Source organism: Epinephelus fuscoguttatus, linkage group LG22 (assembly GCF_011397635.1).
Source record: "Epinephelus fuscoguttatus linkage group LG22, E.fuscoguttatus.final_Chr_v1".
NCBI classification, from domain to species: domain Eukaryota; kingdom Metazoa; phylum Chordata; class Actinopteri; order Perciformes; family Serranidae; genus Epinephelus; species Epinephelus fuscoguttatus.
Genome location: NC_064773.1, coordinates 29,719,942 through 29,744,980, shown reverse-complemented (window position 1 = coordinate 29,744,980; position 25,039 = coordinate 29,719,942). Strand labels below are relative to the sequence as shown.

Below are 25,039 nucleotides of genomic sequence, written 5' to 3'. Positions count from 1 at the left end.
GAATCGGCAGTGGAGCTTGTCGGTGAGAGAGATCACTCTGATTGGCTGTTGAGGTTTTATTTCCTCGCCCCTGTAGCGAATCTGCCTGTAACCGGTGCTTCCTCTTCAGGCTCCACTTTACTCAGCTGCCTGACAGACCTGCTGCTTCTTCCCACTTTAAGGCCCTGACACACCAAACCGACATCATAGATAGATCTTTAGGTATTCGAATCCCCAGGTACTTAATTTCAGATGAATTCCATTTAAAATCAAATTTATTTGGCATGTCTTTCTGAGGAGTGTAATTATAACATAAAATTTGGGTTTTTTGCACATTTAATTTATATCCAGAATAGGTTCCAAAGTTTTTCAGTGTAGACATCAGTCTAGGGATGCTGACCTCTGGCGCTGTTATAAGCAATAACACGTCATCCGCATATAGGCAAATCTTTTGCTCCAAGCCACTGACCATTATTCCTTTTATTGCCGGGTCATCCCTAATTGACTGTGCTAAGGGTTCGATAAATAGCGAGAAAAGAGCTGGACGGAGAGGACAGCCTTGACGGAAGCCTCGCTCCAGCTCAATGGGCTGATGTGATGTCCGTTAATTTTTATTCTGGCATCTGGAGAGGAGTATAGTGTTTTAAAACATCTAATCGAGTCATCTTTAAATCCAAACCTTCTCAGCGTCAGATATAAGTACTCCCAGCGAACCGAGTCAAACACCTTTTCAGCATCTAGACTGAGTGCTACAGCTCTGTTATTCCCCTTAGTCACATGATCAAGTACGTGCAGCACCCGTCTAATATTGTCTTGCGTCTGTCTATGACGCACGAAGCCTGTTTGATCTGGATCCACTAGGTCTGGTATTATATGTTCTAGTCTTTTAGCCAGTATTGATGCGTACAGCTTATAATCAATATTCAGTACAGAAATTGGTCTATATGCACTACATTCTTTTTTATCCTTCCCCTCCTTATGAATAACTGAAATTATTGGTTCCCTCCATGTTCTTGGTGGATCCCCTTCTTTAAGTGTGTGGTTAAAGCAGTCCAAAAGTATAGGCACTATTTGCTCTTTAAAGGCCTTATACCATTCGGATGGGAAACCATCCGTTCCCGGCGCTTTATTGGCCTTCAACTTAGAAATCGCCTTTTCTGTTTCCTCTTTTGTGATATCTGCCATTAGGGCTTTATTCTGTTCTTCACCTATGGAGGGTAGATCTAGTGATTCTAGAAATGTATTTATTTCCTGAGGACTAGTTGTATTTGGTTCCCTGTATAGTTCTCTGTAGTAGTTTTCAAAAATGTGTTGTATGTCCTCTAATTTGTGGCACACTTTTTTAGTTCTAGGGTCTCTAATTTCAAATATGGAACTCTCTGCCTGTTGCTTCCTTAGCCTCCATGCCAGAAGTTTCAGGGCCCTAGGGCCATTCTCATAAAACTTAAATTAAAATACAAAAGAAGATGGATCAGTGAGTGCTGTTGTTTTGTTTGTTTGTTTGTTTGGTCTTTATTGCAACTGTGCACCCAACATTATCTTGAGATTTTGAGTTGTGCGCAATGTTTCTAAGTACCAGTTCTACATATTGTTTTCACTTAAAATTTACTGAGGTTTAAAGACATTCAGAATCTATACTGCCTGAATCCCAGTTCAGTATTTTGTCCAAGGATACCTGGACATGCAGACTGGAGGAGCTACGGATCAAACCTCTGATCTTCCAATTAGTGGATGACTCACTCTACCTCCTAGACCACAGCCACCATCACCTTAAAAAGTGTAACATGCAGTATAACAATGTACATTAAAACAAAGTAATTCTAATGAAAATCTATGAAAATAAATAATTCAGAAAATTAAAGTTTGAATTTTGACATTTAGTCTTGAGACATTTAAGAATTGTAGCAGAAAAGCTTAACACAAACAAACTTAACACTTATCTTTATCTTTATAGTGACAACACAATACTGATGACATATATCAAATTCATTACTATTTGTAAAGAGCTGACACTCTGTCACATCAGAAGTGATGTGTCTTCACAGAGGCCACCTCTATTCAGAGTTCATTAGGATTGTCAGATCTGTCCATTGTGACATGACGGAATTGTGAACTTCCCATCCAGGTGACGTACTTGACCCACGCCTGCATGGAGCTGCAGCTGGGACAGAGGCGCTTCATGTTCGACCCGTGGTTGAAAGGTCCTGCGTTTGCCAGAGGCTGGTGGCTTCTGCATGAGCCTCCAGCAGACTCCCTGGACAGACTGTGTGCAGCAGATCTCATCTACATCAGCCATATGCACTCTGACCACCTCAGGTAAACTCTGGCAATGTTGTGAAATACACTGTTGTCGCCTTGGCACCTGGAAGAACCACTGTGGCTCCCTAACACCCCTGCCCGAGTGCCCGAATGACATCAAGGCTTGGTTGGCCCAAAATTTCTTAAATTTAAATGAAAGCAAAACTGAGGTAATCGTGTTTGGACCCAGTGGAGCTTCTGTTGACCCTTCCTTAGCTCTGGGCTCCCACAGTCACTGTCTTAGAACAACAGTCACCAACCTTGGCATCATTACGGATACAGATTTTTTTTTTTTTAGTATTTTATTTAGTATTGGTTTTAAGTATTTCATTTGTGTTTCTGTGCAGCACTTTGGAAACCTCCGTTTGTAAAATGTGCTATAGAAATAAAGTGGATTGGATTGGACTGGGTGAGAATAGTCACATTGCAGCTATTTGACCTTTTACATCCATCCCTATGGCAGGTTTTTGGATGGAACCCACTGCATGCTGTGATTGCCTACTTGTCGACACACTGTCAGCTAGAGGCCGTCACCACCACACAGTCACCACTGTGATACATGCTCTGCCAGCTTTATATGTTCAGGCTCTCCTCTTATTTGTATGAGATTTTGATACTGCCACAGTGTGTAACAACTGGAGAGGAAGTATCTAAATCCTTTACTCTGGTAAAAGTAACTGATACCACCCTGTAAAAATACTCTGTTACAAGTCAATACAAGATGATTCTGACTCATGCATTAATATCAAACCATGATTTTACTGTTGCAGTTGGTCGAGGTGGTGTCACAACCGAATTATGAACCTGAACCCAAATGCACGACTCGGAATCAATGTTCAAAATAAAAGTTTTATTAATTGAAAAAAAAACAAAAACAAAAAAAAAACAAAATGAAAATGACTCTTGACAGAAGAAAAAATCCTACACTAATTTGAGAAACTAAAACTCACTCGACTAAAGCTAGACTAAGAAAACAAACAGAAATTCTTTCTACAGAGGCTGAACTACGGCTAGGGAAAACAAACAGAATTCAAACTTGAACAAACAAAGTATCAAAACAACAAAACCTGACAATATCAATGGCAATGGCATGGACATGACGCTGGTTCTCTCACACAAAGGACAAAACGAACTGGCACAGGACAAAGGGAGACGCAGACTATATAGGGCCTGTCCCAATACCCCCCTTAGCCCTACCCCTTGGCCCTACCCCTACATTTGCGCATTCCCGCGAGGGGTAGTGGTGTCGCAATTCCTTTTTGTGTGTAGGGGTAGGGGGCATAACAAGAGCGAGGTATTTCAGATGCTGACTTGCGAGCGAGGGGTACACTTCGCCATGGCTACCACCGAGCAAGAGACGGGGAAAAAAGTTCAAACATAGCTAACGTTACCATCGTCAGGTTGCTTGTTAGCTAGCTAGCTAGTTCGCACTTTTCACATTACGATAACACGCCAGCTAGTAGAACTATGCTGCCTTGTAATGTTAGCTGGTTAGCTAGCTAGCAGAAGTCCCCTGTCGTCTGTCGTTCATCAATGAAGCATGATGAATGCGGCAAACACAATCGGTAGGATCGTCGCTTCATTTTGAGGGCCAAGGGGTTGTGGACGAGGGCTAGGGGGTAGTGGACAAGGGGGGGGGGGGGGTATTGGGATTGGGCCTATATATACACAAGGTAAGGGCACAGGTGGAAACAATCAGGGGCGGGGCAGACAATCAGACCAGTGGGAAAACATACAGGGGAAGGAGCAAGTTGCCTGAAACAAGAGGAGAGTTAGCTTTCAAAATAAAACAGGAAATCACAAGAAAACATAGACACGAGACAAAACTGATTAAATTAACTTAACATTGTTTCTTGGACATGACAGTTGGAGCTCATTCTAAACTATTAAGTAATCATTATTTTGGATTAATCTGCTGATTATTTTCTCCATTAATTGACTGAATGTTTGATTTGTAAAAACAATAGTAGTGATAGTGAGAGACACTTACCCAGAGCCCAAAGTGACACCTTCATAATGTTTGTTTTGTCCACCAACAGTTCAAACCTCAACATAAAAATTAATTATAAGATAATAAAAAGCCAAAGCAGTAAAAAAATCCTCACATTTGTGAAGCTGGAGCCATGAAATGTTTTTGCATTACAAAATGACTGAGATGATTATCAGAATAGTGGCAAATGTATTTTCTGTCAGTTCATTAACTCAAGGTTCCAGCTGTACTTGATCATTTTCATATGTTTCAAGTGCAAAATCTTAATTTGTAAAGTAACTAGTAACTGAAGCTGTCAGATAAATGCAGTGGAGTAGAGGTAGACGGTGGCATGAGAAGAAAAGACTCAGTTTTGTACTTACAGTACCTGAGTAAATGTGTTTAGTTACATTTCACCACTGGGTGCAGTTATTTTATCTTTATGAGTTTGTGAATATGACAACTTGTGACTTGCTTGACCTGACCAATGACTTGACTTGCTTGATTTTCACTGCAGTGACTTGGGACTTGCTTGAGACTTGAAGGTTATGACTTGTACATGTGTGACTAACTTCCACTTCTGCCATGTGGTCACGGGTATGTGAAAGCTGCTCTTGCCACTCTTGCCGCTGTCACTGCTAAAATTTAGCAGCGGATCTGGTGGATTTGCTGGCTATGATAACTGTTAAATTGTGTGCATGGTGTGCACACCACAGGCTTACCGCAGGCATGGTGATGGCATGGACCCAAGTCAAGCACTGCGTCAGAACCAATGAGGAGCTACAATAAAAATGCCGCTATAAGCCCCGTTTCCACCAAACACTTTCAGTATGATACCTCTGGAACCAAAAGTACCCTTCAGATATGGTACCTGGACCCCAGCGTTTCCATTCCAAACAGCACTGTCATGTGGGCGGGGTTATTGTCACTCACTGCTCCATCCAGCACTCACTGTATTTCACAGAGGGAAGTCTGCACCTTGTTTATCGTCCACAGAACGAGGCTGAACGCCGACATTTTCAGAACAAAATAAAACAGGCTGCAGTTAGAGTCCCTCTCCATGGGATATTTAAAAATAGCAGGTTGGTGGATTTAGTCCTTCTCAGGCAAGCTGAGGGATTTAGTGTTGCGGGAGCCCACAAGAATGATGCTGGACAGTGCTTTTGTTTCTCCGAGTGAGGATTAGAACATATGCAGTTCACATAACCCAGCAGAACTACTATATATAACCCCTTGAAGATCCACTAATTATTAAAAGTGTGTGTCATATAAAAACTTGTGTGATGATCAAAGTTGTTAAAATGAAACTCAAGGTGTGTTGATTGATTCAGGTGGTCAGCTCATGCATTGAATTATATTACAAGTTAATGTTCCACCTTAGAAGTCGCTGGCAGTCGGCCCAGTGAATTAAGTTATTTTTTACTCTGACTACAGCTGCTGCGAGAGGCAGCAAAACATCCTTTATAGTTACATCCTTTATAGTTACATCCTTTATAGTTACAGTGATAAAACTCTCCACGGTATGAACAGTGGTTACATAAGCCACAACTCAGCCTTAAGCAGAGTGACTGTCTGCTATTGACCAATCAATGGACTGCAGTGGGTGGTGGATGGGTCCAACAAATGCTAGACTTTCACCTGGGAGCCTAATGCTTGCTTCATATGTATAACCAAACCATGATGTTTATTTCTAAAAGCTACCGCATGCTTTTTTTTTTTGCCTAAACCTGACTATGTGCTTTTGTTGGCATCCCAGCGTTGGGTGTGGCAACCCAAAATGGCAACAGCAGATGCAGGAGTATACCTAACCTGTAATATATAGATGTGAAAGACTCCTGACAAAGTAGCGATATGTGATGGCTTGGGATGAGAGCATTTTGGAAAGTCAGGAGATGTGGTACAAAGAGTGACACAGTCCATGGAGAGGGTAAGTTGTGGTGGGCTGAGTGGGTCAAGTCCATGACTTCCACATAGAGGATTAGGGTTTGAGTCCTGTCTAAGTCAGTGCTGGCTTGTTCTTTTTAGACTTGATTGACTTATTATTTTCAGTTTGTAGCAGTGGCGATTGCTCTAAGACTGCAAAGGAAGCTCAGCTTCCCCTAAAATGTCAAAAAATAAGTGGTCAAATATGTACTCTTGTGTTTTCATGTCATTGACTAAATATGTGCTAGAACGCGTTCAGCTTTTGTTCAGAATCAGCTACTGATCACAGGTCACTGATGCAACTTTCTTCTCATTCATTTCCATAGCATCACAGTGCATTAAACAGTGTTGAAGCTCAGCATCCAAAGACTTCAATGGGGAAGCATAGAGTGGGTTGTTCCACTGCAGCGAAACTAGACAGTCATTGGATAAATGCTCGGTTTTGTCCCGCCCATCGGACACTCAGCGTCTCTGGGGGTCTATGGGGCAGTGGGCTGGCCTCGGCTGGCCTGGACGCTGGGCTTCTGCATGATGATTGGATGATCTGTCTGAGGCTGAATCCCTTTTTGATTGACAGCAAAATGAGCGAATCAGCGATCTTGAAATATAAACCACCACCGGAGCATTTTTCAAGTTTCACTCCATTGTTCCGAGTTGATCTGGAGACTTTTCCAATCCTCTTAGTGACTTTTTCTTTGTTAAAAACGACTAGCGACAAATCTAGCATCTTGTTCTGGTGTTATTGGAGACTGTACTCGTGTTTGGAGACTCTGACTTCTGTCGCTCTGCAGTTACTGTCCCCAACGAGCAGCGGGTGCTGCTGTGAGCCCTTCCACCATCCCAAAGCACTCACAGACGGTCACACTAGCCTTGTGCAGCAGCCCCAGCGAGCGAGCGAGCGAGCTAGCCAGCTGCACATAATGGCAGACAATTTGAATATTGTCGACTGGATTTTGGCGAAACCATAGATAGTCCTCCTTACGAGGAGAAACTTAGAGTTAAACAGCAGGGCAGATCAACGCCTCAGACTGATTTGGTGCAAAGGGTGGGGAAAAGTAATCTTTGAGGTGTGTTTTGCTGTGGTTCTATGGCACGAGTGTGGTTGAAAAACAGCTTCAATTAAATGCTCCTTTTATAAGTTACTGCCTCGCTACAATATGACAACTATTACAATGTAAACTTAAAGTGAGCTTCCCCTGTTTGAAAGACCAGCATTCGCCACTGGTTTGTAGGATGCACAGTGCTGCACACTGTGTACATTAACTTTATAGCTTGATAGACCAGTTTGTGTTTACTTCATATTTTAACTTTGTAAGGACACAGAGTAATACAAACAGCCAAGTGTAAATAACCGCACTGGCTATTCCACCCATGTGCAAATAACATTGTCGGCTACAGACAACTGGGTGGTAATAGCTTCTGTCTTGATAATATCTTGTCATCCACATCACAGCATTGCGACATCATGTATTATCATGAATGACTAAAATCCTTGTCTGCAGAGACTGCAACCTTGTAGCTTAGTGACACTGACCGAACACTGACTGAGGTGACCAAGACTCCAATAACAATATGATGTTTAACACAAGCAGCAACTATTGAATTCACCAAAATAAAGCACTGATTTGTAGAGATGCACCTTGTTGTGTAAATCTGATGGCAATTTAACATGTTGGTCTAATGTCTGAAAAAGTGCTGGAGTTACTGTAAAATGAAAGTCACAACAAAATCTTCACTGGCCAAATAATGCTGAAATACTATCACTGATGCAGCCTGTGAGAACATAAAACACATCTCAGCAGTGCTACTCCCATCACACAGTAGGTACCAAATCTCTCTACAAACTTTGTCACTCTTTTTGTAAATGTGATGCCGTGTCTGAATGAAACTGTAGCCAACATTTTATTTACAGACACCCAGCAATTACTTCAGTCAGTAACAATAAACATTTTCACACGTCTTCCACTTCTTTTGTGTCTCTTGAAACACTGAGCATGGTTACATGCACACAATAATCAGATAACTGGGAATAATCAGGCAATGGTAATAATCCGATTTGACACATTTACGTGCACTTCAATAATCTGATAATCAGAAAAACCTGGTTTACATGATTCAGTCCTTCAGTTGGATTTCTCCTCAAGTACATGACATAAAACTCAAACTTCCTGTTACAGTAGGTACTCATATCCTTGAAAAACCTCAAAAAGTACGCAAGTCATATATTTGCAAAGTAAAGCACTCATCATGCTGACAGCTTATTTTCTTACAGTACTGTTTGTTTTTATCATTAACAAATACATGTGAGAGCATTCTAATGTGTAGTTTATCAATGTGGAGCCAATTTTACATACTTCGGGTAGATTCGGAATAAAAGTAAAAGCAATATACAACTGTATTGTATATAAACTTGTCACACAAAGTGCATAACATATAAGTTAGATAAAATAAAAGTGACAATTTAAACACTGAGAATATAAAAATATATTATTTTATGTAAAATCTTTATCTGAAAGGAAACAAAAGCTGTCAGATTAATGTAGTGGAGTAGAAAGTACAATATTTCCCTCTAAAATGTAGTGAAGTGGGAGTATAAAATAGCAAAACCCGAAAGAAACCAGATTAAAGGGTATACATGCACCGAATAATCTGACTACTGGGGAAAAAGCTAGGTGTGTTTATCTGATTTCTCATAATCAGATAATGGCTTTTATCTGATAAAGCCTATCGGATTATGCTGTTTACACGACCACTTGAATAATCAGGTAACTCCAGAAATCAGATAATGATCGGTTTATTAGTGTGCATGTAAACGCACTCACTGTTTGTCTTTCACAAACAGTGTTTATGCACACTGTACCTTTTATTAGGTACACTTATTCTGTAACAGTTCATCTTGGAATAAAATTAACGAAAGGAAAGTTACAACGCTACTTATAAAGGTTATGGGCGGATCAGGTGCGCGGTGTTTAACACACAAAAGAGATTAATTAATTGGCTTTATCGCCAAAAATAAACACAAATCCTCACACTTTGCGGTTTTAAATCATTCAGAAAAAATTGAATTGAATTAATAATCAATCTTTAGTGCAATAAATTAAATCATGTCCACGTCCGGACAGAAATAACACCCAACAATAATGCCGTGGTTGCCGGTTCAACAAACAATTCAGAGGTTAACAAACACTTTTTTCTCGATATCCAAAGTTCACAACCTTCACAAAAATAACCCGAATAATCCCACAGTCAGTCAAAGTCCCAGAAGCTGGCAAAAAAGAATAAAATATATATTAAAGGGAAGTTCGTTCGAGCGTAATGAAGCGCTGCGGTTCACAAAAAATAGACAAAGAACCACACAATCTCACCACTCTGTCTCTTGAAGTAATCCCACAAGGAACAAAAAATAATCCATGGAATTCGGTTTAATCCTACGGGAAAACTTTTCACACACCTCCAAACGCCAACTGCTCATTGTTTTTTTTGTTTCTTCTCAAGCGTCACTTCCCCTTATATCAACTTTTGGCGCATCAACATGATAATAATATTTCAGTCCATACAATACCTACATATAAATGGCATTTGATAACATTCACCATACAGCATTTACAAATGTGACAGCAGAACATGAAAAATTATGAATTTTTCCCATTACTAAATGCCTTGCGGAATGTAGAACTAGGCGACCTTTACAATTCAACTGCTCCTTCACGCAATTAGCTAATCAGTCAATCACATGGCAGTAACTCAATGCATTTAGGCATGTAGACAAGGTCAAGACAACCTGCTGAAGTTTGAACTGAGCATCAGAATGGGAAAGAAAGGTGGTTTAAGCGACTGTGAATGTGTCATGGTTGTTGGTGCCAGAGGGGCTGGTCTGAGTTTTTCAAAAACTGCTTATCTAGTGGGATTTTCACACACAGCCATCTCTAGGATTGACAGAGGATGGTCTGAAAAAGAGGAAATATCCAGTGAGCTCTCTTAGCAAAAATGCCAGAGGTCAGAGGAGAATGGCCAGACTGGTTCAAGATGACAGAAAGGCAACAGTAACTCAAATAACCATTACAACCTCAGTACAACCAAGGTCTGCAGAAGACCATCCCTGAACGAACAACACGTTGAACCTTGAAGCAGAAGACCACACCAGGTGCCACTCTTGTCAGCTGACAACAGGAAACTGAGGCTACAATTCACACAGACTCACCAAAACTTGACAATAGAAGATTGGAAAAACGTTGCCTGGTCTGATGAGTCTCAATTTCTGCTGTGACATTCAGATGGTAGGGGCAGAATCTGGCATTAACAACATGAAAGCATGGATCCATCCTGCCTTGTATCAACGGTTCAGGCTGGTGGTGGTGTAATGGTGTGGGGGATATTTTCTGGGCAAACTCTGGACCTCTTGGTACCAAATGAGCATCGTTTAAACACCACAGCCTATTGAGTATTGTTGCTGACCATGTCCATCCCTTTATGACCATAATGTACCTATCTTCTGATGGCTACTTCCAGCAGGATAACGTGCCATGTCACAAGACTCAAATCATACCAAACTGGTTTTTTGAACATGACAATGAATTCACTGTACTCCAATGGCCTCCACAGTCACCAGATCTCAATCCAATAGCACCTTTGGGATGTGGTGGAACAAGAGATTTGCATCATGGATGTGTAGCCAACAAATCTGCAGCAACTGTGTGACTCTATCATGTCAATATGGACTGAAATGTCTGAGGAATGTTTCGAGCACCTTGTTGAATCTATGCCACCAAGATTTAAGGTAGTTCTGAGGGCAAAAGGGGGTCCATCCCAGTATTAGCAATGTGTACCTGGCTGGTGAGTGTATATATTTGTATAACCATACATGTATTCAGGGTCACGTAGTGAAACAAGCATGGAACATAACCAGCCGAACTAATTTTGACTTCCAAATACAGAAGCATACGTATGACAAAACTGTCATACGTATGCTTCTGTATTTGGAAGCATACGTATGACAAAACTGTCATACATATGCTTCTGTATTTGGAAGCATACGTATGACAAAACTGTCCCCAATTTGGGGGATAGGGTTAAGGATATTTAATTTACTTCTGGTTTCAGCTAAAAATTGAATGGAGTTGAAAGGGTGCCAACATTCAAAATCTATACTGCCATGGGATCTGACCTGTCCTGTGTCTTTTCTAGTTACCCCACACTGAAGGTCTTGTCAAAGTGGAGGCCAGATGTCCCCATTTATGTTGGTGACACATCCAGACCTGTCTTTTGGTCAGTGAAGTGACAGAGCTCAATTTATGTCTTTATATTTAAAACTGATTCTTTAATTATTAATATTAATTATTATTATTATTAATTATTATTTAATTATTCACACGTCCCTCTCTGTGTTGATGCAACAGGTATTTGGAGCAAAGCCAAGTCAAGCTGACCAACATCAACGTTGTTCCATTTGGTGTCTGGCAAAATGTAACTCACTGCTGCTCACATCTGGTCAAAGGGCAACAACAAAAACACTTTTATAAAATTTGTATTTTAAATACTAACTGTTACAATATAATAGAAATGACAAAAATCCTCTGCTACAGCAAAATTCATAATACTGTAATCAGTCACTGCTCTGTCCCTTGGTCTCCATCAGATTGACGAAGACCTGAGATTCATGATCATGATGGATGGTGTGCATCCCGAAATGGACACCTGCATCATTGTTGAATATAAAGGTAGAATGGTTTTCATATTTGAAAAACCATCACTAGAGTTGCAGACTAACATGTGTTTGGATTGCAGGTCACATGATCCTGAACACTGTGGACTGCACTAGGCCAAACGGAGGAAGGCTACCACAGAATGTGGCCTTAATGATGAGTGACTTCGCCGGGGGTGCATCTGGATTCCCCATGACCTTCTGTGGAGGGAAATACAGCGGTGAGGCTCCGTTGCATTGTTGTAATTCACCTTACTGCACACCACAGTATAGTTGAGTTTGAAACTTTTAGTTATTTCACCCAAAATCACTCATTTTAAATGTGACAATTAAGTGTATCTGTTTACTTTTAACCAAAACTACTAAAAGAGAAAGTTATACTGAAGCAATATCACATGAGAGGGAGTGATGTTGTACTGTATGACGATATACAGTACAACATCACTACCTCGAGTGTGATATTGCTTTTATACAACAGTTCAACAACAGCTTAAACAGCAATGCTGAGTAAGGAAATGTTAACAAAAGGTGATGAAATAAATTATTTAAGTAGGCTATGTTATGTAGCTCTGCGAAAAAACCCCAGTTCCCCCAGTCTGTTGCCAGGCAACGCAGCACACATGCCAGGAACTCACAAGCTACTTTGTATTTACATTGATTTGCAACTGTGTAACTTCGTCCAGTTCGGCTGATGAAACATTGGCAAACCTGGATGTTGGCATGGCCGGATGCAGTATAAAGCTATAGTGTCAGTTTGCATCAATGTAGCGAGTGTGGCAGTTGGTTAATTAACGGTTGTATTTATATTCATAACATCTGTGAGCGGAGTGATTTTACTGTTACACGTCCCAGTGATGTTGTACTCTATATCAGCACTCATGGAATGCCTCTTGTCCAATCAAATTACTCTGTGGGAACTAATTGTTGTATAATCTAGTGTAACATTACGCGTACATGTTTAAATCTCAGTTTACAAGCACATCTTTCTGACAGGTTTAAAATTCCATAATTTAAAAGTCAAGGAGCGATAAAGATATCAAATACCTTTTAAATTATAAATATTCTGCTTTTCATTTCCGAAATGCAGCAAATTCTGAATGCATCAGAGACTATATACATGGGTTACTCTCCATGTCCTTAAGCAGGAGATAAATCTAATTTTTTTAAGTGTTACTATAAACACTTAGATGTAAAATTCACCTAAAGCACTTATCCAAGGCATACCCGTCTTGTTCCATTTTTAATACATGTACATGCATGTTCTCATTTGAAAGGTAACGCTATGAAGTTTTTTTTCCCCCAACTCTCAGAATCACTGTGAATGTCTCTGTCATTGAGTTATGTAAGTTTCAACACACCGAAATTATGATTATTTTTTCTTTGCCTGATTATTTTCTTTAAAACAGATGATGCAGATGACTAGAACTGAGACTTATTTGCTGGAAAACACAATGGGACTATAGCACGAACCATCACATAGTCAGTATATAACAATATGACAGAAAATAAACATTTTAAAGGCTTGTCCTGGTGCTTTTCAAAAACATAGGGTAAAACAATGAACTGAATGTGTGAATGTGAGTGAAAAGCAATGCAACAAAGACAGCAATGTCTATTTAGGGGCTTACTGTATATGAAACACTTGTAGAAAACCTAAATTGATAAGGAATTTTTTTCCTTAAGACAACATAGGAGCCATTTGTATTTCTGTATATTTAGAACAGTAACCTGTTCAAAAGTATACTTGAGGTGAGGAGTGTCATTGACAATAAGACCCATAAGCCATCAGACGAATCGCTGGCTATTGACTGGCTGTGCAACCCTAGGAAGTAAGACAGACCCTTCATTTGAACACACGCCCTTGTTGGCTATTGAAGCCTAGACTGTCAGTATAGAAGCTCCTATTGGCTCAAGTGAGGTGTCAGTCAAAAGGTAAAAGTTCAGCTACCATTTTGATGGCGAGGAATCAGCATGTTTACATGCAAACAGGAGTTATTGTATACTTAGAGAAGAGAAATATGAACATTTGAAATGATGCAACAGCAGTGTGTGGATATCTATGGATGCAATAATGTGTTTGGACTAAATATTTCACTAGTCTGGACCTTTGGGAGTGTATGAGGACTGTGTTGGAATATAATCAATCTGTGGATTATATTAATGACTTCATAGGTGAGTTGTAACTGTTTGTTTGTTTGTTGTTTGTCTGACAGAAGCCTTTACTGAACCTGCAGTGGTGGTTGTATCTTGCAATGGTCCACATCAGTCACACCACAAGGAGCGTAGCTTTTAAATGATAGATCGTATGAGTAAACCACTTAAGCACAGCAAATACAGCACTCGTTTACATACCATAATCATCAAATAAAACCTAACAAAGACCTGTGGATGTCAGATTGTTAACAATTAAACTCTGACCTGGACTTAACTGGGATGCGAAGAAAAAACACTAAGATGACGGTGTATGTCTGTGCCCAGATTCCTGGAAGGCAGAATTCATCAAGAATGAAAGGAAGAAGCTGCTGAATTACAAAGCGCAGCTGGTGAAGTCCCTGCAGCCGATGATCTACTGCCCATTTGCTGGCTATTTTGTGGAGGCTCATCCATCAGACAGGTAAAAGTTTGTAGGTAGGGTCTTTACAAAATCACTGACAGTAAAATGAACTACAGTCAAGAAGAAAAGGGTTTGAAAGGCCTTTATAATTCCCTGATGTCACATTTCATGCAGCTGGTTAGTGCTATATCAGATTTGGTTAAGAGTTAATATGCAGTTTGTCTTGGAAAATAATCTACAATATGATTAAACATTATCTGCAACTGCTAAACAGTAACTACATGAACAAACCTTTTTAGTGGTATTCTTGGTTCCTTGTATAAGTGTCTGTTTGTACAGAGGTGTTGACCAGGATCTGTACAATATAAGCTATTATATATATTGTTGACGCACGACTACAGGAAGTACAGTCGACTGATCCAAGGAGTCGGTCTGTAATCTGTAATGGATGTTTACAACAGACAGTTTAGGTAATTACTGCAGTTTGCCTTTGTTTTGCTTTCAGAATACAGTTGACTAATGTAGAAGTTTGTTAACAATCTGTCTGATTATCATCAAAATCACAATACAATATCAGAGCATTTTATATCTAGCTGGTTTACTATGATAGTCTCTGTCTCTGGTCCAGCTCCTGTTTCCTTTTTTCTTATTTCATTGTCCAGGTGTGTAGATGGAAAATGATCAAAGCCTCAGGTGACAAGTTTTGCTGTTTAACGAAATAAAAAGTAGCAGCACGTGTGACCATTTCTGCATAGTCCAACTTGGAATTGACAACTAATGATAACCACTTTTTGTGCTTTACAGAGTTGATGCAATGGACCTTTTTTCACAGCAGATATTTTGACTTGTCATAGTAGGAAGAGCCCAGGTAAAATTGATAATAGCAATGATGGCTCAGTTTGAGTAAGCTTTTCCAGTGAGCCAGCATTGACAGTAGCAGGGATTCCCCAAAGTGGAATGCAGCTATCATTCATGTTATTGAATACAACCAGTGCTTTTCCCACTATAACAGGACAAAATGTCTGCCATGAAAAAGGTCTGTTGTGCAACTAAACAGCATAAGGGGTTTTATAAAATCAGGTTTTATCCACGTGTAACATAGATAATCGTTATGTACAGTATATAGTTTTAGTTTTTCACAGCAGTGATGCTAACATAGGCTTTTCACAGGGCCAAGGGGCACATCTTTGGCTAACATTACATTATTCTGGGGGGTTACAGGTAATGTCAAATGAAGCCCTGACGCCATGTTGCTGAATGTAGCTGTAGCTTTTCTTAGTTTAGCCTCAGCCCTTTGGCACAATAAGTAGCCACTAATTTAAGATCATTTTACATGGTTCTTGTTTTTTAAGCGAGTCAGTCAAAGAGAGTGTTTTTAAACCAAAGGGGTTACCATTAATTAGCAAACTATGCTATGCTAGCTAGCTGTGGCTGATGAGTGGCTGATGTCTTTTTAACTAGTAATATTAATATTTGCCATAGAGAAATGAGAAGCTTTTGTCTGCTTCTGTCTGAAATCAATGCATTGTTTAAAAAAAAAAAAAATTACTGCTATCACTGTAAACCACACAAGAAGCATGAGAGACACAAAAGCTTGACAGACATAGCAACACTTACTATGTTTCAGGCAAAGTTAAAGGACAGTTAACTTAGTGAGTAGCCTACAATTATATTATAACCAAGTGGAATGGTGGCCAAAATACAAATTATTATTCAAATAGTAATACACTGAAATGATCCTCAAGGCTGCACATATGAAGACCTACAACTTCCACCTCATTTTCATGTGAATATTTCTTTCACTACACCACCAAACATAGTGAGGCCATCACCAACCCTCCAGCCAGTGCAAAAATCTACAAGGACAGTTGGGATTTCGACTTGTATGTGGATGAACTGAACAGTGCCATCAGCTGTGAGACATTTAAACATCAAAGCTGGACCAAGTTTTATTACACTTGGGCAGGCTTTAAAAACTACAACCTTGTTGTGCGGGTAAATATACTTGACAAGCTAGATCCTCTCTGTTCTTCTGAACCATCTATCGCCGACACTTTTGCCTCCTTCTCTGAATAAACTTTGCTGAACTTTGTAGGATCTTAATGTGGTTTGACCTTTTGGTGGTGCATACTTTGTTCTGGTGCTTTGTTCTTCTTAAGGTCCAGTGTGTAGGACTTAGGGGCAGAAATGGCAGACATGGAATATAATATAATAAGTATATTTTCTTTACTGTATTATCACCTGAAAATAAGCATTGTTGGGTTTTTGCTACCTTAGAGTGAGCCGTTTATATCCACAGAGGGAGCGGGTCCTTGTCTACGGAGATCGCCATGTTTCGCCGCACCGTTTCTACAGTAGCCCAGTATGTATGAACCAAGCACTGGCTCTAGACAGGGCAATTTGAGTTTTTGCATTGACAAATAAAGTTTGCAGCCCTTCCGCAACGTACAGAATTGGAAAAACAATGACTGCGCTTTTCACTGTTGCCATTCCTGTAAAATTCCCCTAAAATGCCTATCCAAGGCATATCCAAAGTAAATTGAACGCTGTTCTTGAACCGGAGTATATGGATGGTTTTGGTCTCTTTTGAAAGGAAACACTCTGAAGTTTTTTCCCAAATTGTAAGAATCACTGTAAATGCTACTGCCATTGAGTAATCTAAGTTTGAACACACTGAAGTAGAAGTAGAAGTAGAAGAATTCTTTTTGCAAAATGAGTGAATGTTTTTCCAAACAGATGCCTGCAGATGAGTGTAGCTGGTACTTTTTAGCTGGAAAACACAATGGGACCACAGCATGAAGCCTTACCTAGTCCTAGTTCAAATTTGATAACAATCCTACAGAAAATTAGTATTTTACACATGTTTTTCTAAGGGTATATTTCCAAAAATGTGCCATTTGGAGACCCAAAAATGACCCTTGGATAACCATGGTCACATAGCTAGGATAAAAGGGCATAACTCTTGAACGCTTCAACATACAGTCATGATTTTGGGCTCTGATGAAAGATGACACTTAGAGGTATCCTATCCCATATCATCACTATCAGTATTGCTGAAAAAAAGTTACTGAAGCATAAACTAAAATTTATGCATATAAAAGAGTGAAAACAAGTGCTGTTATGGAAAAGTGTTTTTTATATGAAATGTAAACATAATAATTAACTTTTACACAGCAAACTCACAGCAAACTATTTACATTATGTTAGAAATATAACATATTATAGGTTGTTAGCAACATGCCAGTCATTATAGTCACGACTTGGGACAAAGCACAAAGACACAGACAGGAGGAGCATTTCACTGGTGTCTTTGCATGGCAATGCCTGCACTTCAGCCGACCACTGGTGCTGTGCGCAGTGATATGCACTGGTTTGTGATGTGCTCCGTGTGGAGCAGGAGATGGTACGGGTCTGGCTGTGGAGGAAGCCTCTCCCAGCTCCTAAGCTAGGGTCTCTCTGAACGCCTTCTGGTGCAGAGGTGTCTCTCCTTTACCTTTCGCAATTTCTTTGTGGAGGAGGAAGGCATTCACAATCGCAATGTCCATGAAATGGTAGAAGGTCTTGTACCATTTCTGTGTCTTGTGGAGGACTTTGTAGTACCCAATCAGGGCGTCAGACAGGTCACTCCACCCATAAACCTGGAACAACATAGAGAAAAATATACAAACACATAAATATATGCAGCACACAAATTATTACATTTCAAAGGCCATCATATATAGTTGAATATACAGTATGTACTGGTTGTACTCCTTCACCGCTGGAGGAATTGAGACGTCCTTCATCTGCCAGTGCCCATCTGCACCTTTGACCCTCCTTTGTACTGTGTCATCGGAATGGACTGTGTGAAGTGCTGAACACATGAAGACGTCTCTCGTGTCTTGCCACTGGACAAAGAAGAGGGAGTCCTTCCTAATCCAGCGTATGCTGCCGCGGGGAGATTTTGAGACCAGACTGTTGTTTCTGGTCTTTGGTCTTTCGTTCCTGGAGTCCGCCAGAACGAAGAGTTTGTATCCCCAACAAACAGGCTTACTTTTCATATATTGTTTTAGCCCAATGCGGCCTTTGGAGGCAACTATTCGCTCATCGATAGCTATTTCCTGGCTAGGATGATAGTTCCTCCTGCAGGCGTCCCTCATCTCCAAGTAGAGTGGCTTTGTTTTGGCGAGACGATTGAAGGCTGGTGTGCCTCTCCTCTGCTCGTTAGCAGCATCATCCACCAAGCTGCTGAGGTGATGGGACTGACAGATCCTGAGAAACTTCTTTGCAGTCATTATTCGTTTTGGGAATGGGAGGCTGAACAATTTACCCCGTCGCCAGTAATCGATAAATGCAGTGCATTTTACTACACCCATGTAGATGGTCAAAGACATGAAGGCCAACATGTCCTGCACCGTTACATCAATCCACAGGTTGGAGGGTGTTGAATGGTGAGTGGAGCCATAGTCATTCGTGTTTTGGGTAATTGTCTGTATAATAGTGTTTGTGAAAAAAAGCGTATGAGCTGGGGTCCAGGTGAACGGATGGGTCTGAAGGTGGGCTGTGGTGGTGTGATATCTGGCTCGTCAACATCATTCCATCTCTCTACAGGACTGGCTGACAAACTTGTCTGACTGGTCCTGGCTCCTGCAGCAACGACTCTCCCTCTCCCTGGTCCTCTGCCTCTTGATCTTCTGCTGGGAGTGGTAGAACCTCTTTTTGAAGTTGGAGGAGGTTGCTCCTCTCCTGAGGAACTACTGTCCTGCTCCTCTCTAGGCCGCTTGCCTACAGGAGGACTATCTGGCTCCCATTCCATATCTGAGTCTTCTTCAGATGGTTGCCTATCGTGAAAATAAAGAAATAACAGATAGTTCTTTACACACACACACAGGCACACACACACACAGGCAGGCACACACGCGCACACACACACACACACACACACACCCCTCTATATTCATTACAGTATAATATAGTGTAGTATAATATAGTAATAATATAATCATAATAATACAAGATATACGTAATATTATAATGTAATATAAGTTACTTTCCATCTTTTTTGTATTCTAGTTTTGCAGTAGGGGATGGGGGCCACACACACACACACACACACACACACACACACACACACACACACAAAACTAAAAAACTAAAAACAAACTTTGTATTCATTACAGTAATACGTATAATAACACGTAATATAGTAATAATATAATCATAATACAATATATACGTAATATTGTAATATAATGTAATCTAAGTTATAATGTGATAAAATACTTACTTGTCAAGAGTAATGTCTTCTCCCCCGAGAAACATTTCCTCTGCAACAGAGTCATCAGACGAGATTTCACTGTCTTCCTCAGATACTTCTTCCCCTGGGTCATCACTTGCACGCCGAGTGCACAGGTGATATGCACATCAGAGACACATGAACAATTAACACACCCATGTGTCTGCAATTAGATGAGTGGATATAAAAGCATGCGCAAAGTGGTGCAGAAAATACCGTTAGCAAGAACGGCTGCTTTAGCAGTATTAGACGACATTGTAAATGGCGCAATATGAAGAGAGCGTGTGTTCCGAGACAGACGGCACTGGCACATGATGACAACTGGCTCATCAGCTGCTTTAGGTTCCCGAGGCCAATCCTCCTGGAACTGTGCGCAGAGCCTTGGAGCGCGACACGATGAGGAGCCATGCGCTGCCTGTATCCATACAGGTGCTGACCACACTGGGGTTCCTAGCAACAGGGGCATTACAGAGGGAGCTGGCCGACCGATCGGGATTGTGCCAGTCGACCCTGAGCCGAGCCATGCCAGCTGTGTGGGACGGAATTATCCGCATGTCAGCCAGGTATATCAAATTCCCATACAATGCAGCTGAACAGGCCAACATTAAAGCGCAATTTGCAGTGAGAATCGGTTTTCCTAATGTTATCGGAGCTATCACTCACATTGCTATAAAAGCGGGATGAATTTGTTTATGTCAACAGGAAGCATTTTCATTCGATCAATGTACAAATCATATGTGATGCACAAAGGCAATTAACCAACATTGTGGCGAGGTGGCCCGGTTCAATGCACGATTCATACATTCTGAGTAACAGCATGGTTGGGAACAGACTACAAGCTGGCACTGTGCGCGATGGGTGGCCTCTTGGTGAGTAAATAATTTATTCGTTTAACTGTCCTAATATTAATCCCCCTGATGCGCACTGAGCATGTGTGCCCCCAAATATCTGTCTTCACAGCGTCAGTACTAGTCAGTGGTTAAAGTTAGTGACTTGCTGTTTTTGCTGGTTAAACTGCAGCTTCAGAGCTTTCTAACAAGCCCCTGATTGTCTCTGTGTGTAAAGTGCTCATGTCAATAAACCCGTAGGTAAAGTGTGACATTTCTTAATCAGCCTCACCTTTCCCCGGCGCACCTCTGCATTCATTTACAACAATAGTGCGTGATCCCTGTAAGTGGTGTATAAAATTAACAAATGGAAACTGTAAATCCAGTTAACATAATTGTCTGCTTTCAACTGACCCCAGGCGACTCTGTGTTCAAACAGGGTGAGCTCCTCCTCTCCTGTCCCCCCATCTGTTTTAGCCACACTTTAGCAGTGGGCAGCCCTCCTCCGCTTCACGTCCACCTTAATGTCGGACCATTTCTTTTTTTAATTTTGCGTGTGTACGTGACCCCACAGCATTGACAGCCTCACACACACTCTCCCACTCACTCCTCTTGCGTTTTGTATTGATGCCTCAATACAGGACAGCGTGCCAAAAAGTACATTTTTGTGCGCCAGAAGCGTCTCCAATTCGCATTCTGTGAAGTCTTTCTTTTTTACCCGTCTTACTCATTCTTTTGTTTTAGTTTTCTGATCATGCAGAGAGGGGAATCTCAGGTGCAGGGTTCATTTAAATATGATTTGCATATTTAAACAGAGGCGTGCACAGGGAGGGGTCGGGAACTCCCAACATGTGCGCTCAATTCCACGTCGATTGGGATGTACAAAGGAAATGTGCTTGGATTCATGCGTATGCACAGATTCATACGTCTGGATGTTTTTGTGCGTACCACGTTTTGTGGATTTAAGCATACGCCATGTTTCAGTAGGAAATCCATGCAAGTCTTTGTACATGAGGCCCCAGGTCCTTTTGTTTTGGAGAGGAAGAGACTCTGTGAATATTTGGCTTGTGGTAAAAATCTCCTGAATAATGAATACAGAAGGGAATTCAGGCTGGGTACCTTGGAGATGTTTCAGCTGGTTGCAATTTGAGATCCTCACTGCAAAATGCCACTTAATCCTACACACTGCTTCTTGAGAGTCGTGAAGAGTCCTTGGCTGCTATAATTGCAACGTTTGACAGCAATCTGAAATCTAATAGTTGGTAGCAGAGCTAATAAACAAAACAATTTGAGATAGCTTAATTTAAGAATGAAAAATAGATAATGGGTGCTTGGGTGAGGGTGGTGAGGTGATTATGAACTTACAACTGGTCCAACTAGCTGACCTTCTCTTCCTTTCTTCCCATTGTTTGTTCAAAGTGTATGTCTGTTGAAGTAAATGTCTCAATATGTACATATTCCAGGTGATCGAGACAGATGACAACTTTGAACCCCTTACTGATGGCTACGACTACTTGGTGGACTTTTTGGACCTGTCGTTCCCCACCAAGAGGCCTGACAGAGAACACTCCTACTTAGAGGTGAGACACTGTAGAGCATCAGACAAACATCACACAACAGCATAACATTTGACAATTTGGGAAATATGCATATCCACTGTCTTACAACCACTCAGATGAGAGGTGTTAACCCTGATGTTTCTCGATTTCTTCCTCGAAGATTAAAAACAGGGTTGGGGTGCTGAGATATGTGGTGCTGCACGGCCTTCTCTGGGATGATCTGTACATTGGCTTCCAGAACCGCATAAGCCGAGACCCGGATATCTACCACCATAAGTACTCACACTTTATCTCAAATTTTAAAAACATCAAGGTTCAGTAAAAACAGGAAACAACACCTGATATTTGCTAATGATCACAACAGAAGAGACCTTCATTATTTGTGTGCAGGGTTAGGTTTTAACGAAAAGTAAGCATTCAGAATACAGAAATTAAGTATCTGTATTCAGTACATCATTAGTATTTTGAACACGGGGTGCTTTTTTAGGTACACTTTAAAATAACACTCCTTATAAAAATCAACATTTTTTTTACACTTGGACTGACACCTCCACTGCTCTCATTTTCTTATTGTTTGAGATTTCATCTACTTTCCCCTCAGCTGACACTTCAAGCTCCATATCTAACACTTTGACAATTTCAGTTCCTTCAAGGGAACCTTAAACTCCTTTCAGCATTTTCACTTCAACTTCACTCAGTGCTTACACTCAAATTACCACTTCAAATTCATTCAGCGCTAACACTTTAACTAGAAGGTCAGTTTCTTCAAAACTTTTATTTCAACTGTCTTTTTAACTTCTTTTCCTAACTGTACATTGAATGCCGCTTTAACTTCTTTCAGTCTTGCAACTAGTTCAACAGCAAATTCTCAGCTGCGAGCGCACTTGAATTTCTTGCGTCATCCCATTTGAAATATCTTCTAATACATCATGTAATCTACTGAGCCATAGTTATGCTTATGATACAGGTTATTGTTTGATCAGATTTTGCTAATCACATTACTGAGAGATGAAAGAAGAATGAACACAATGTTAACTGTTAAACACTGTAAATATTCTGAATTTTCCTCTGTCCTGTTGGTTCCCAGGTTCTGGAACCACTTTCAGACAGAGCTACCAGTTCGCAGGCCAGACTGGAACCAATTCCTGCAGCAGGAGACTTCCATCCAGGAGCCCAACACACAACAAGAGAAGCCAAAGAAATGGAGCTATTGTGTAGTGTTATAAATGTGGGTTAGTGGTATATGATGATTAAGAAACTGATTTTTGTTTACCAGTATGTTTGATTTACAACAGCTTCCATGCCTTCCAGGCCATTCCAACCTTTTTTGAGCTGTACTGAGATTAAACAAGTGAAGAGTTAACCAGAAAAAAGGGACAAAAAAACAAAAGAAAACACAAGATAAGAAAACTAGTGACTTCACTGAATCCATCTCTTTTTAAAGGACCATACAGCTGATTTTACATATTTTGTCATATTTATAGGTTCCTATACATTGCCTGATATAAAAATCACCTAAGGGACTCTTAAGACTTGGATATGTGATCTTTCACAGTGAACATCATGTCTGTATCATGTCTAGCCAAATATATTTTCATTGTGTGGTAATGCTGTTTTAAGTCTGTCTATGTAAGTTTTGAAATGATAAAAAAATAAATCTCTGAAAAATTAAAAGTAGAAGCACCCTCTGATCAACTCAACACACTCATGTGTTTTGCTGCTACAGTCTTATTTGGTCTGGTATGACCAGTAGGTTAGGTTATGGTGGGTAGTGAATTTAAGAGATAATAATAATAATAATAATAATAATAATAGGGCAGCACGATGGTGTGGTGGTTAGCACTGTCGCCTCACAGCAAGATGGTTCCTGGTTTGATCCCAGTGTGGCAGCCCTTCTGTGCGGAGTTTGCATGTTCTCCCCATGTCAGCATGGGTTTTCTCCAGGTACTCCGGCTTCCTCCCACAGTCCAAAGACATGCAGGTTGGGGATAGGATAATTGGTGACACTAAATTGGCCGTAGGTATGAATGTGAGTGTGTCTGTCTCTGTCAGCCCTGCGATAGTCTGGGGACCTGTCCAGGCTGTACCCCGCCTCTCTCCCAATGTCAGCTAGGATAGGCTCCTGCCCCCCCGCGACCCCCAAGAGGGTAAGCGGTTAGAAAATGGATGGGTTAGGGTTAGGAGGATAATAATAATAATGATAATAATAATAATAATAATAATAATAATAACACCTTTCAAGAACAGACATCACAAAGTGATTCACGACAAAAAAACAGCAAGTAAAAGACAAAACAACAGATATGAAATGCAGATACCATGCTCAAAACATACATTTAAAAGTTTCCACAGAGTCCACAGATCTTAATCCAATGAGAGAGAGTTACAGAGTTTAAGAGCCACAATCTCAAAAGCACAGTCTCCTTTTGAGGTCCTCAGAGACCGGGGGCCTGTATCACGAAGCAGGATTAATGTCTTAGCAAGGTAACTCCAGGGTTAACCCTGGGTTTTCGGTCTCACGAAGCTGGTTCAATTCTTATCGGGGTAGATCACCATGGAAACTTAATCTGAACAGCTATCCTGCTCCGGAGCAGGGTAAGTTCAGGGTTGAATCTGATCCTATAAAAAGCACCACCCACTGGCCAATCAGCTGTTCGGAAAAAAATGACTCCGCTGACAGAAATGCAGCCCAGTCATGACGGGAAGTTTAATTCATTTGATTGATTTTGATTTGAAAGTTTATTTTGAACATTAAAAAAGAAAAGAAAGCAACAACAACAGACAATGAAAAGATTGTTCAAAAAGGAGTGGAAAGAAGTCGAAATTTCATCCCACCCCTTCATAAGAAAGAAACTGATCATTTGCGGACACTTAATAGCACCATTAATTAGTGCCAACATTTCTTGTTGTTGGAGGAAATGATCCCCGTTAAAGATAATGGGCCTACTTGACAG

At 40.6% G+C, this 25,039-nt stretch overlaps 1 protein-coding gene across 1 annotated transcript in view; it reads left to right on the top strand.

Moving 5' to 3' along the window:
* The window catches only part of cmah (cytidine monophospho-N-acetylneuraminic acid hydroxylase), a 37,903-nt gene extending 14,177 nt beyond the window's left edge, over nucleotides 1–23,726 (top strand). Inside the window, exons 5-14 of the mRNA XM_049567427.1 lie at nucleotides 2,105–2,295; nucleotides 11,354–11,434; nucleotides 11,566–11,632; nucleotides 11,805–11,886; nucleotides 11,954–12,091; nucleotides 14,349–14,484; nucleotides 16,245–16,419; nucleotides 21,990–22,106; nucleotides 22,246–22,361; nucleotides 23,173–23,726. Of these exons, the coding sequence (XP_049423384.1) occupies nucleotides 2,105–2,295; nucleotides 11,354–11,434; nucleotides 11,566–11,632; nucleotides 11,805–11,886; nucleotides 11,954–12,091; nucleotides 14,349–14,484; nucleotides 16,245–16,419; nucleotides 21,990–22,106; nucleotides 22,246–22,361; nucleotides 23,173–23,311 (1,242 nt within the window). The 3' untranslated portion in view covers nucleotides 23,312–23,726. The remainder of the gene's footprint in view (nucleotides 1–2,104; nucleotides 2,296–11,353; nucleotides 11,435–11,565; nucleotides 11,633–11,804; nucleotides 11,887–11,953; nucleotides 12,092–14,348; nucleotides 14,485–16,244; nucleotides 16,420–21,989; nucleotides 22,107–22,245; nucleotides 22,362–23,172) is intronic.
* The last annotated feature ends 1,313 nt before the right edge of the window (nucleotides 23,727–25,039 follow it).